General features: G+C 36.1%; 2 protein-coding genes across 8 annotated transcripts in view; both read right to left on the bottom strand.

Annotated features, from left to right (window-relative positions):
- Window positions 1-459, bottom strand: part of LOC128249369 (uncharacterized) — an 18,342-nt gene extending 17,883 nt beyond the window's left edge. The window contains exon 1 of the mRNA XM_052972716.1: window positions 310-459. Coding sequence (XP_052828676.1) covers window positions 310-354 — 45 coding nt within the window. The 5' untranslated portion in view covers window positions 355-459. The remainder of the gene's footprint in view (window positions 1-309) is intronic.
- Window positions 460-8,580: 8,121 nt separating this feature from the next.
- Window positions 8,581-14,756, bottom strand: part of LOC106883632 (dynein axonemal light chain 1) — a 27,156-nt gene continuing 20,980 nt past the window's right edge. For 4 of the 7 annotated variants that reach the window (XM_014934728.2, XM_052972713.1, XM_052972715.1 and 1 more), the window contains 3 exons: window positions 12,734-12,770; window positions 12,072-12,158; window positions 8,581-11,458 (listed from right to left, as the gene is read on the bottom strand). In XM_014934728.2, the coding sequence (XP_014790214.1) occupies window positions 11,424-11,458; window positions 12,072-12,158; window positions 12,734-12,770 (159 nt within the window). In that variant the 3' untranslated portion in view covers window positions 8,581-11,423. Of the gene's footprint in view, window positions 11,459-12,071; window positions 12,159-12,733; window positions 12,771-14,756 lie in introns of those variants that run through there. The other 3 variants (XM_014934726.2, XM_014934727.2, XM_052972712.1) reach the window with 3 other exon arrangements.

Below are 14,756 nucleotides of genomic sequence, written 5' to 3'. Positions count from 1 at the left end.
ATATATATATATATATATATATAAGAAGAAAAAGAAAATGGACACTGGGAAGTTAAAAATTGTTTATTATTAACAGCAGGTTAATCATCATCCCTTACAGCTGTTTCAATTAATAAAGGAGAATGAATAGAAATGTTATAGAATCAGCCAATTGAAAAACAACTGAAATAAATACAAAAAAAAAAACAACAAAAAAAAACCGTGATTCCCTAAAACTCATTCTTTCTCTTTCCTCTCTTCTGCAAATCTTTCCCTTTTTTTTGACATTTCTTTTTTAATTATAAAAACAATAAGCAATAAAATTCATACCCAGTCAAATTCATCAGAAGCGGGTAGTTTAAACTTTTTCTTCATATTATGTTAATTCACGGTAAAGTAAGTCGTTCATTCACCAAGATAAAAAGTTAATAAAACGCCAAGATTGAGAGTCGGCGGCTGCAGACGACAATCAAGAATGACGTCATGAATAAGCAGCAGTTTCGGTTGAAACAATAAGCAAAACGAATGGATTCGTCATTGGCTCATTAGATCAGACACTTGATCACTGACTAAAAGCTCGATGGTTCGAATCCCATCGGCGGTATTGTGTTGACAGGAAAGAAAAGACAAATTGCATTAGGGTCACATTTTGCGAATGAAGTATTTTGAACGGATATTACTGATAGAGGCTGAGTTCTGATGCCGCCGAGCTCGATTTTATCTTCCATCCTTTTGGGATCAATAAAATGAGTACCAATTTAGCACTGGCATCGGAAAAATCGATAAACCACTTCCCCACAAAACTGCTGGCCTTGTACCATAATTTGAAACCATTACTGACAGTGACGTAGCGCGAGGTGTGAAGGGTTCGCGGACCGCACCAGTTAACAACTTTATATACGTATTTGCTATTGCTAAAGGTATATTCCTTAAAGGGAAGGACACGGCCAATTTGGTTACTGCAAAGAGCGACACTGAGGTCTACTATAAATGCTGTTATCTGTCCTGGTCTGTGATAAAAATGCTTACACTTTCAATCTACTTTATTTCTATTTCCACATTCCTAAGTGGACGAAAGGTTAACGTTATAAAGCTAACAGATAGACATTAATATTTACACAATTAGATTAGCCATATCAAAGACGTTCCTGTCGTGACTATGCCGTTACATTTTCGAACATTTTCGTTTATTTTCCTTTAGAAGGAGGAAGTAACCACAACATATACTTTATTTTCGTTTAGATTGCTGGGAAGAAAAATGTTCAACATATTGACTTAAGAAGTTTCAATCTGTGTTACTTAGTTTTTAAAGTTAATATTTGAAAATTTCTGAGCTGTACTTGCAATTTGATAAAAAGAAATGAAGTAACTACATCAGGGAAGACCCATTCAAACCATTTAATAACACACAAAGCTATTACACTCTCTTTCAGTTTAAATTTATTTCTTGAAGTGTCAAAATTTTTGTCATACAATAGTGGCTTGTTCTACTGTAACTGAATCAATTGAACTTTGTTGATCAGGTTGTTATTGTGGAACAAAAACGTTGACACCTTATGGAATAAATTTAGATTTAATGTGAATTTTTTTTTTTTTTAAAGCTGTGGGTTATTAAGTATTTATAAGAGAATCAATAAAGCATTTATTGCTATATCATACATTTTCTGATAATATTATATGTATGAATCGTCGTATCTACACAAGATGTCTGAATTACGGTTAACATGCATGGTGACTACCTCATCCCATTTGACTTTGGGGTCTAACAGGGTGACCCATATGGACCTGCTCTATTTGCACTGGGTATTGATGATGTTACCAAGATGGGAACTGACCTGGACTTGAACGTTTGGTATATTGATAATGCTTGTTTAGGGGGCTCTTCCAATAAGGTCCTTGCAACTGTGAGAATGATGATTGAGGAACATGGTCCTAGAGGCCTTAGTGTTAACAGTTCCAAATGCAAGCTCAGAATCCTCAACCATCCAGCTTCACATCAGCAGGCTGTAAACCTTTTTACAGACTTCTTCCCCTCTATCATGATTCCTTCTTCATCAGCATGGTGCTCTCTTGGACCCCCCAGTTATGACTGAGCTTTTGAGTCCATCTTTCAATCTAAGATGGCTACCATTGAGCAACTTTTAAAAAACCTTGAGGTAATTGAGCCTCACCAAGATTTTTTTATACTTAGTCATTAAGTGGGCTCTGGTTCAGGTTAATATCCCCTCAGTTCTGGAGCTGGCAGGATTATCCAAAAGTGATGGGAAGAGACCAGATGGTCTTACCCTTTGTCCCTGGGTAAGGGGTAGATGCCTCATCCAGGACAGTTTTGCTCCCTCCCACATGCTGGATGCTGCAATGAATGAAGGGTCACTGCTTCCATAGCAAAACAGAACAAAACCCTTAAGTATCAGGACCTGTCAGTGAACAGTCTCCTCCAGCCTGTGGCATTTGAGACATTTGAAGGGGCTGGGCCACTAACAGCAAAGTTCTTGTTATCATTGGTGGCTTGCCATACCAAGGTGTCAGGTGGTGCCCATGAGGGTACTTGGTTGTTCCAACACCTTAGCTTTACCATCGCCTGTGGTAATGCCACAAGCATGTTGGCTTGCTTCAAAAGGTTCCATTGAACCTTGTGGTGTGCAACCAATTGAGGCACTTGGTGTTAATTAATGTTTTCCCGTTTTTCTTTCTTCTTTTATTGGTTTTCTTTTCTTTCTTTCTCTTTTTATCTTTCTTTTTCTTTCCTTGTTCCTCGTTTTCCATTTTTATTTTTGGATATTGGAAAACAAATATACATATTGGTTTATTTATTTATTTCCTTTTTGTATAGTTGTTTGGAATTAACTTTTGGGTACTTTTGTCATTTAGTCACGATGGAAAGTAGTTCCCTTGATTCTTTACAGGACCTCTAAAACAACTGGGAAAGTTGTGGAAGATATCCTGAAACAAGTGACTTTGCCCAAATCTTGCAACAAAATGGATCTCCACAAGAGATACCCAAAGATCAGTTGGTGATGTTAAGAAAGTAAATTGCAAGAGAAACTGTATGTAACAGCAGTGAAGTTCCATAATTTTATTATATTTATATAGAGTATGAAAATGATGTATAGAAAGTACATACAACTTTTTCATGATCTCTGAATCTGTTTTGCTACATATGTTCATACAGACATGATATAAACAAAGCAAATCTTGAGCATTGTTACTTGAATTTCTTCTTAGCATGCATCTATGCTCATTGATAGTCTGTGTATAGATTCTCACATCATTGGATGAACAAAATTTAAAGAATGGTTAACTAATCATAGGCGCAGGAGTGGCTGTGTGGTAAGCTGCTTGCTTACCAACCACATGGTTCCGGGTTCATTCCCACTGCGTGGCACCTTGGGCAAGTGTCTTCTACTATAGCCTCAGGTCGACCAAAGCCTTGTGAGTGGATTTGGTAGATGGAAACTGAAAGAAGCCTGTCGTATATATGTATATATATATATGTATGTGTGTCTGTGTTTGTCCCCCCAACATCGCTTGACAACCGATGCTGGTGTGTTTAGGTCCCCGTAACTTAGCGGTTTGGCAAAAGGGACCGATGGAATAAGTACTAGGCTTACAAAGAATAAGTCCTGGGGTTGATTTGCTCGACTAAAGGCGGTGCTCCAGCATGGCCGCAGTCAAATGACTGAAACAAGTAAAAGAGTAATATATATGTGGCCTAAACTAACTTAGGAAGTCCACCCATCAGATATCAAATGTGTCCTTGTGGCTTTTTACCGGTGTCGTTGGATATACCTATTATAATATGTTGTAGCAGTGTAACTCAGCTGCTATTTCAGAAATGCTCATGAGAAGATATTATTACATAACTAGATAAAATTATTGGATGTCACTATTGTAATTTTCAGCACAATTTACTTTCACTTTTTACAACACTAAACTGCATACTAACCTTATTTTGCAGAGCTATTTTGCATGCCTTGTATTGGAATGGTCGTAATGGAAATAAATGAGAAATGACAAGGAGACTAGGACTAATATCAAAATTATTTAATAATGCTAATATGATTGACTGAATTACATAAAATCCAGAGTATAATATTCAGTGTAAAAGAATGGTAACAAAGATTGCAGCAAACAATCAGTGTACCAGAATAAATACATGGGACACAGCATTTACAAAAATAAAATTAGAGGCAAATGAATGATAATTCATCCATGTAATATATTGATCATCAAGTATTCTAGTGTAAAGTTGTTTGTAGAATATTGCTGTCAGAAAATAAACAGTGTATTTCTAGCATAATAGTTCAAATATGTTCATGACAAAAATAGTTCACAAATAATTATGGCTTATTAGCAATAGTTAATAAGAGTTTATATATAACAGAATAAAAGTTATATTTTTGGTTTGTGTGCATGTATATGCAAACAAATGTGTTGGTGAGACATTCTCTGCTTTTTTGTGTGGTAGATGTTGATATGTATGTGTTGGTCTGATGGTTACAAAATTTATATTGTGTTGAATCTTGTTGCCATCCTTTTGACCATTTAATTTTTAGAAAACAACTAAGGCTCAAGAAGACATTCATAAAAATACGTGTGCCAAACACAAAGCAATCTGATAGGCTGAAAATAGCCTATAAAATCATGATCATCTAATTTTTTTAGAACTCTGCTACATACAAGTAACTGAATCATGTGACAAGGGTTATTACAATCAGTGCGAAGGTCAAAGCTAATCAGATACCAGGATCATGTGGCAATAAAAGGTGTGTTAAAACCATGTTTGAGATAATAGGAGCAGACCATGTGTATGTAAGTGAGAGTTAGTTATGTAGTCATATTCATGTGTGTGTATCTGTCTATGTGGTAAAAGAAAGAGATAGATAGAGAGAGAGAGGGAGAGAGAGAGAGAGGGAGAGAGAGGGAGAGAGAGAGAGAGAGAAAGCGAGAATCAGCATAGGTAAGTAAAAAAGATAGCGAATAAACAATAGAAAGTGAGGGAGACAATAAGAATTTGTAGGTGAAAGAGATAGAGTAAGAGAAAAATAGAATAGAAAATCTCAGTGGCATTATATGTTTCCATAAGTCAGGATCAAGTGTAGACTGAAGCAGAGTGCCTCGCATCTAGAATGTTGTCAGACACTCATAGTCCCCTGTCAGTTGGGTAATGTGGTTAGTGGAAATTCCACTCTGGTGTTCTATAGAGGGATGGTGGTGGGCAAGTTTGATGATGTTCTTGGGGAGACTCTGGGTATTGACACGAATCAATTAGCTGGTTTGCTCTAAAGGACTTTCAAGCTAGGGCCTATGGATAATTTCTAGAAATCCTTGGCCTGACAGTGCTACCAGAGGGGCATTACCAGTTTGAGATAAACTCTACAGGCATAGATGTGCTGTCAGCCAGGCTTGTCTGAGATGCACACAGCATTGCTGACTTGTGGATTTATGTGTCCAGTTCCTAACCTTTTATTCTGGCTGCAATCATGTCTCAGATGATATTTTGCTTGCATTTCTTTCTCTTTTGACAGCTGTGAAAGTCTACCTTGGCTTGGTATCACAAAACTACTGCCTGTAAATATGTGTATGTTTAACTGACTTTTCATCATATATTGGTTATCTGTTCTGTCATGTCTGAGTTGTCTCTCAATGCTTCAATTTCCATAGTAGTGACTGAAGAGCCAGTGCATGCAAAAGAGGCGAGAGTAGAAACCCTTTGACAGACAGAGCGCATGATGATGAATGGTTTGGAAAGGCAACCATTCACCCAAACTACCAAGCAGATCTTACTGTGCATTGTGGTGATCCAACCATGGAAAACGGGACCAAAACTGCTAAGAGAACAGCCACCAAGTATTGAAGGTTTCTTTACCCATGCCAGCATCTTTGCCCATGCCAGCTTTTTTGCCCATGCCAGCTTCTTTACCCACCCTATCTATGATGTATCACATGAGGTGGAGTTTGTCCTGAATAGATCTGCTTGGAATGGCACATGTTCATGCATCACCAATCAGTTCCTTGATGGCAAGCACCAACCTCTTTGCTAATGTCTTGGCCAAAATTTTGAATTCTGCATTCAGCAGTGTTAGAACTTTCTATTTGATCCCCCTTGTTTGGGTCCTTTCTGAGCAGTGTCACTGTTCCTCAACTCACAGCATAAGGAATTCTCCTGTTTTGCTGTCAGTTGTGGCAGATATCTGCTAAGAGGCTGCTAAACAAGTCTGGCATGTAAAAGTAAAGCTCGTAGAGCAGACCATCCAAACCAGGTGATTTGCACCACCCACTTCCGTGCAACCCATTATTGCATCCAATATTTCTGCAGCTGTTATTAGCCTTTCACAATGCTCCATTCCCCTTGCTGAGAGTTGTGGCATACCATTGAGGTAGGCACTGAAGCTCATCTTGTGTTCTGGACTGCTATTCATCCCAGGCAGTTGAATGAAGTGCTGCACACATCTGCTCAGGCTTGAGTACCAAGCACCTATTTTAGTCCACCAAAGACTGAATTGTGGTTTTGTTGCCATGTTGTGCCTCTGCTACTTGGACCTGTCGAGCAGTTTTCATTCCCTTGTTTTTTTAGAGCATGCACCTTAGCTCTGACAATGCAGCCTTCATGTTTAGCATTGAAGAATTGATCCAAAGTCAATCTCGTCATCACACATTGGTTGCAATGCACTTTATAAGTTTCTAACTGAGTTACCCTCTATTCTATTTCTTTCTATTGCTAATGCCTTTCTAAACCTAATTGCTCTTTTCAAGGCAGACTACTATTTGTTAATAATGATAATAATAATAATAATAATAATAATAATAATAATAATAATAATAATAATAATAATAATAAATGCCCGGATGCAGTACCAGGTAGTGGCTCTCATGGCTTCTGATCTTAATTGATTGGAAGTGTTATCATGTACATTGTTTTGTCTTGGTATAAAAGATGGGCTACAGCAAATATTCTGCTTAATACCACAGATTTGCTTGTCTGTTGTTTGACCTTAACCAGTTGAGCATGTCCCTTGGTGGCTGACGATATGTGCATCTCTGATCATGAGCAGAAGTAGTGGGGGGAACATCATAGTCATGTATTGAGAGGAATTCTTTGGGGTTTGAATAATTCACCTTTCGAAACATGGGTGTTTTGCTCAGCATCCTTAAACAAACCTTATTCAGGGACCTTTTGAGCGGGATGGGCTACTCGACCTGAAAAAAATTCTAACTGGGCCCCACCTGCGAGGTCATGCGCTGTTTATCTTGATATGAGATCACCATGTCGTGCACATATGGTTGTGGTGCATGTGCCTGGTGTACCCTTATCAGACGGGTAGTCATGATGGGTATAATGGGCTTCATATATTTTACAGCAGTGTCAGTTTGATGGCTTCACTGCTTTCTCACTAATAATAATAATAATAATAATAATAATAATAATGACAGTTTTCATTGGCCATGCTAAATTTGAATTCTGTAGCCCCAGATTGACCAGAACTTATAATCAAAGGTATTCCAGCTGTGACCATTCTTGCTTTTTTGAAGGTATTTAAAACTATATCATATATATTTTTTAAGGAGGCACATCAAATTTACATGTTGAGGCTCTCTCATAGGGCTCATCTTAGAAGGTTTAGTTATAAAAGTTATAAATTGCTTTCAATGTTAAATTGAAGTTTTGCAGAATAAAACATCGAAATTGAGACTGTCTTCCATTTTACTTTTATCTGAAATCTTATTCTTTTTATTGTTGAACATGATAGATTCTAATCTTATATGCCCTTTGGGAACTAATTTTATTCAACAGTTTTTAAACATATATATAGAAGAAAAAAAAAAGCTTTGTTAGTTATATTCCAAAGTGTTTTTTTCTTTTTTTGTTGTTCTTTCAAAATGATCTCATGATGCAGATATACAGGTTTGCTGGTGGCTTGGCTTTAAGATTACTGTGATTACTTCCTGTGACATTCTAATTGCATATCTATAGTGCCATAGTAATAACCTCTCAATGCAGAGAAGTAGTAACACACCCTGGAGAGACACCCTGATCTCTGTGATACACACCCTGTAGAGTAACATTACTCTAAGATCCTTCAGAGGAAGTCCATTTGTGATACTTGTATTCACAATCTTACTCTTTTAATCATTACCCAACATTCTTGACCGCAAGTGAGGAGAGGCATGGAAACAGAATTGAACTCTGTGCTACGCACCCTGTAGAATAACATTAATCAAAAATCCTTTAGAGAACCCCCATTTCTGATGCTTGTATTCACAATCTTACTCTTTTAGTCATTACCCAACATTCCTGAGAACAGGTGAGGAGAGACATGGAAACCAAACTGAAGATAACAAGTTTAACTTTTTTTATCAACCCCTCCTCTTCTGAGAATCAGATGCTGGAGCTGGTGCATTACTATGCTCAGTCACAACCAAAAAACAAGGCTACATCAAAGTCCTGATTGATGAATAACCCTGTGTAACAAAATTTTGGTCGGTAAGTGTTATTTCTCATACTTTTTAGGGGTAAGCAAATAGGAAATAACAGTGCAATTAACAATAAATATTATACAGAATAATATATCAACAATGAATAATATTAAGGCAAAAATATACTGGATACTGATATCTTTATTTCAATTTTATTCTTTCATTATAAACTTCTTTCCATTATTGTCTCCAAATATTTATAAAATTGATAGGGAAATGTAAAATTTGAATCATAATAGGATGAATTGAAATGACAAATATCTAATTGACTTGCATTGACTTGCTTTAATTGTGTTACCTTAAAAGTGATTACATCATCAAAAATTTTTTTCTCTATTGATTTTAGTTTTTGTACATTTTTATGTACAAAAATGCAAATAAAGATGCAAATAAAGATGTATAAATTTTTTTAGCCTTTATTGCATTGGAAATAATGTAAAAGTTTAAAATTAATTAGAAATATATGTCTATATCAATATAATCAGCAAAGCCTTGTTTTTATTCTGGTTCTTTATATTTTGTGTCCAAATCTTGTCAAAGTCAACTTTATTTTCCATGCTTCTGAGGTCGATAATTAAAGAATCAGTTAAGTACTAAGGTTGATTTCACTTTCTTTCTCTCTTATTCTCACTTTCTTCAAATTGGTTATACTGTACCATGCGAGGGGCTGTGGGTGGACCACTCAGAGTTTTCCTTTTTCCAGAAATAGAGAAAGGTTGATTGAGGGGTTAGCAATGTCTTCTCATAGAAAGACTGATTTATTACTGCAACTGTTGAAGGACAAAGCAATATGAAACGCAGCATGAAATGCAAATAAAGATGTATAGATGCCTTTGTCTCTATCAATATAATATTTATAGAAATATGTTTATACTTATAATTGATATTTATATAAATACATATAAACAATATCAAACACACATACTCGAGATATGTGTTTTGTATGTGTGTTCAATATGGTTTATATCCCTAGGGCTGCTTCTCATTCATACTTGAATAAATACATATATATATATATATAAACATAGTTAAGGGATCAGCAACAGTTGCTTCACCACATACCGAAGTTCAGAAATAGCAGCTAAAGTGCTAAAGCTATCTGTTGGAGCTTTAGCACTTTAGCTGCTATTTCTGAACTTTGGTATGTGGTGAAGCAACTGTTGCTGATCCCTTAACTATGTTTATAAATTTATAAGAACTTTTAAATAAGTTCTTCACGGAAGTGCTTGATAAAAATTATTAATTATTAATTTATTAAAAAATTAATATTCCTTTACCCTTTTATTTGTAATATATATATATATATATATATATATATATAATTTTTGGCAGAAGTACAGAATAGGCTGGTTCTATTTTACATATATGTCAGATACATTTAAGAAAGCATTGCATATCCCTGGGTTGAGGGGAGAATGAACTGAGGAATTTAGAGTTTATATCCTGCCACAAATATTTTACTGCATCTCTAATGAAGGCATTTAAGGCATTTAGCTCTTGTCCCTTTAACATTCAGATTACTTTATCAAATGTATTTAATCACAACACTTTTAATTAATTATGCATTTTCCTGTAACTTTGAGATTTTGATGATGTGACTGTATATTTTTAGAATGACATTGTAGGATAGGTATGAGAGTCCAGGTCTGGCTGGTTTGAACATAAAACAGGTAGAATATTTGGGCTGGATATGGTTGGTTTAAATGTTAAAGAGTTGATAGCCCACTTCACCTGGTACCACAAAACAAGTATAATTCATCAATATAAGTAGTGGTAGCATTGCCAAACTGAAGAGTGTTAGTTATCTATAATATTCTAATCAAGAGGAAAGAAGATTTTTCTCTTATCTGGTTAATGCTATAGAAACCAGAATTAAGTGTTAGCTAAGCTGACCTCAGTAGTACATGAAAAGATTAGCTTTGCTTATTTTCAACTTTACAAACAACTTTTTAATATGGGTGCACAGTCAAAGGCAGCAAGCTGGCAGAATTGTTAGCATGCAGTACAAAATGCTTTGCAGCATTTTATCTGTGTTTACGTTCTGAGTTCAAATTTCGCCGATGCTGACTTCACCTTTCATTTGTTCAGGGTTGATAAAATAAGTATCAGTTGAACACTGGGGTTGATGTAATTGAATTACTCACTCCTTAAAGTTGTTGGCCTTGTGCTAACATTTAAAACCAATATGGGTCCACAGTTTGTTTCTCATCTGTGGCTCTGTATTGTGTCTGTGACTCAGACCCATAAATTCAATAATCCACCTTCCAATACTTATGTTCCTAAGAGTATAAGGGGCATTGTATAGATGATGCATGCTTTGTTAAGTTGTGGTATCAGGTATATATTAACTGTTATACTTGGATACTTAGCATGAAGACAAAGTCTTCAAGACATGTAACTATGTCCCAGTAGAGCAAGGCAGTCATATACCCAAAGAGACAAAATGAATGTTATATTTAGAAAAAAATCAAGTAAGATCAAAGACAGTTTTAAGTAGCTTTGGAAGAGAGAAAGAAATATTAACTTGAATATTTATAAGTTATTCATTCACACATAAATGTGAGCATTTATTTGTTCAAAGCTGAGCTTTTCATTTATCACTTCTCTGAGTACCTCAGTAAAAAGAATGGATATGAGACTCAGAAGATACAGCAAAGAGAATTCTTAGCTTTTGATATAAACTTTACTATATGTGTTGCGTACTTTTCCTCTCATTGGTAAATTCATGTGTATGTATGTGTATGTTTATATGTGTGTACACACACATACACGCACACATATACAAATACATATATATGTTAGGTCAATAGGTAACTATGGTGTTACATTCTTTTTACCAATACTGTCTTTGTATTTTAATTTCATAGAAATTATAAATAAAAGAAAAAAATTGAAAAAAAAAAAGATGGAAAATGAAAAATGCACTTGTATAACCACTTTTGTGAAGTAATGAACATTGTCTGTTTTCATTCTTCTTCTTCCATTCGAATAATAGGGACCCCTGTTGAAAGAAAAAAAAAAGCATAGAGTAATTTTGGTAAAGGTAAAGAAACTCAGTCATAATCTACTGAAATTATAGAAATCAGAGCATGTCAGTTGTACAAACAACAATGGCAGTGTCAGCATCATCATCGTCATCGTCGTCGTCGTCACCGTCGCCGCCGCCGCTGCCACCAACACCACCACCACCACCACCACCACCACCACCACCACCATCATCATCATCATCACTCTACTGCATTCAGGTTTCTTGTATAAGGATAACTCCTTGCTTTCCTCTAACCAACATTGCATTCTTGCAAAAGTTTCATGAACAATACCTTTCACCTTTCACTAAGCCATGAACAGAGAAGTTATGATGGTTTCTTTCATTGAGACAGATAAATTCTATATTTTATAGGAATAGTAAATAAAATTTTGTGATGTTCATCTCCAAAAACATTAGAATTGTAAGTGAGGTAAAATGTCTTCAGCTGAGAATATAAGAATACAAGAATATAAGTCCTGTTGTAGATTTGACTTGCTACAGGAGCTTCCCCTAACTTATTTTTGAATATCCCTGTAATGTTAAGCAAAGAATTTAAAAGGATTTTGAAAATAAAAACAGCACAAACCATCAAGTTTCTTAAGTTTTGGTAGTTTCTTGGCCACCAAATCTCTCCAGTCTCCTGCAGCTGAATGCGATTCTTCAAGAGGATTTCCTGGAAATATAAACATTTCCAAACATGTAAATAAAATGTGTGTGCATTTGTTACCATATAGTGTGAAGTAAAATCAAAGTGCATAATTTTAATTATTCAAAAAAGTGTTGTGAAAATTAAAGTTGTGAAACCATTTCTTTAATCAAGAACTTGAACAGAATACTGTAACAGTCAGGAAGTATCTTATATCCTCTCCTAGACCAGCTTGTACATACTGTTCTTTCATTGCAAACACAGGATCATGAGAAGCCTATTCCAAATCACTTACTGCCAGCTGGGTTCATTATAATGGCTGACATGGTAATCAGCTATAGATTTGAGTCATAAATTGCTCTTTTTGTTTCCAGGTGCAGCACAACACAAAGCAACTCCTACCCATTTATTCCTATTCTTCTGTCTTATTTTTTTCCCTTCTCAAGCCAAGAAATAATAATAAAAGAGAACTAGTATAAATACAGAGATGTACTTGCATAGCAACTGACCTGATCTGAGATCGTTTGCTGTGGGGGAGGAAGAGGTGGAAAAAGAGGAGGGGAGGAGAGGAGGAGGTAGAAGAGCGTGTAAATGAAACATACCTACAAATACAAGATCTTCAAGAAGAGGTAGATCAGCCTGGAATAAAAGTAAAAAATTCATGTAAACAAAAAATACTTTAACAAATGAAATACAATTTCTGCTACAAATCATCATCATCGTTTAACGTCCGCTTTCCATGCTAGCATGGGTTGGACGATTTGACTGAGGACTGGTGAACCAGATGGCTACACCAGGCTTCAATCTGATTTGGCAGAGTTTCTACAGCTGGATGCCCTTCCTAACGCCAACCACTCAGAGAGTGTAGTGGGTGCTTTTACGTGCCACCGGCACGAAAGCCAGACAGCTGGTGCTCTGGCAATGATCACCCTCGGATGGTGCTCTTAGTGATTTATTGATACAGGTGCCATCACGATTTTGCTTTCGCTTACCCCAACAGGTCTTCGCAAGCCATTGTGTACTTTTCCATTCTTACATGGCTCAAATGCAATTTGTTTAAACAGATCTTTCAATGGCTGGATGCACTTCCTGTCACCAATCATCACCTGTTTCCAAGCAAAGTAATATTTTTCCATGCCCAGACATGTTTCCATAGAGGATTGGAATGGAATAATATTGCATATATGTTGAAGCATGTTTATAATTATTGCATGATGTCAAGACAAGGAGACACAAACATCCATGCATGCACATTGCTGTACTTGAGAAGACCTGCCCACCACAACAGAATTGAGATTCTAAAATCAAGGTGCCATGTAAAAAGCATTGGTGTGGGTGATGGTACCACATAAAAAGCATTGGTGTGGGTGCCAGTGCCACATAAAAAGGCATTGGTGGTGGTGCCACTTAAAAAGCAATGGTGATAGTGCCACATAAAAAGCACCCAGTACACTCTGTGGAGTGGTTGGCATTAGAAAGGGCACCCAACCATAGAAACCAAGCCAAAACAGATTATGGAACCTGGTGTAGCCTCTGACCTTACCAGTTCCTGTGAAACCATCCAACAACCCATCCCAGTGTGAAAAACAAATGTTAAATGATGATGATGATGATATGTTTTGTTGTAGTTAGCTCAATCTTTATTCTGTACTCATGAAATCAGAGTATTGCTGTTTCTGATAAAAATGTCTGAGTTATGTGTATGATATAATGATGAACTGTGTTTTGCAACTCTGTGATTTAAAGTTCAATCCCTCAGTGTAACAATTTAGAGAAATCTCTTTTTTGCCATTGCCTCCGGTTGACCAATACCTTCTTGAGTGGAATTTAGGAGATGAAAATCAAATGGAAGCATATCATATATATTTTCATTCATTTTTATGCTCACTTTTCCATGCTAGTTGGATTAAATAAATACTTAATATTGAAGCATTGTTTTACAGCAGGATGCTTCTCCTGTCACAAACCCTTACCTGTTCTTTAAGTAAGAGTTTAATTAAAGGGTATGTTAACCTCGTGAAGGGCTGGTTGCATCCAAGAAAATACTGGTTCAATACCTAATATTTTGGGGGAATGAAATTATCTTGAAACAATAGGTGTATATAAAGCATATAGTTTATATCTATTTAAAAGAAGAAAATGGAGATTAGGAAGTTAATAATTGTTTATTATTAACAACAAAGTTGTTTTCCTTTTGGATAACATCGGTGGCATGGAGAGGGGAGGCTGGTATGCACGGGCAACTGCTGGTCTTCCATAAACAACCTTGCCTGGACTTGTGCCTCAGAAGGGAACTTTCTAGGTGCAATCCTGTGGTCGTTCATGATCAAAGGGGGTTTTCACCCTTTATATATATATATAGTATGTGTATAATTCTTACAGACATATATCACCACCACAAGGTCCAGTCTTTGTTGCAGTGTGGTGGTTTGTTTGCCTCAATGACCATGACAACTATGCCCGTGGAAAACAAACTCCTTGTAGGACCTCCTATGCTGGACAGGTCAAAGGACAGAGACTAGATTAATATGTAGTTCTATATTTAAGAGACGAGGAACTATGTACATTATTTACATTTGACAGATATTTGTCCTCATCTTGTTTGTTGTTAACACAGCGTTTCGG

The sequence above is a fragment of the Octopus bimaculoides genome, chromosome 14 (genome assembly GCF_001194135.2).
Source record: "Octopus bimaculoides isolate UCB-OBI-ISO-001 chromosome 14, ASM119413v2, whole genome shotgun sequence".
Lineage (NCBI taxonomy): Eukaryota > Metazoa > Mollusca > Cephalopoda > Octopoda > Octopodidae > Octopus > Octopus bimaculoides.
Note: the sequence above shows the minus strand (reverse complement) of the source record. Positions and strands in the feature narration are given on the sequence as shown.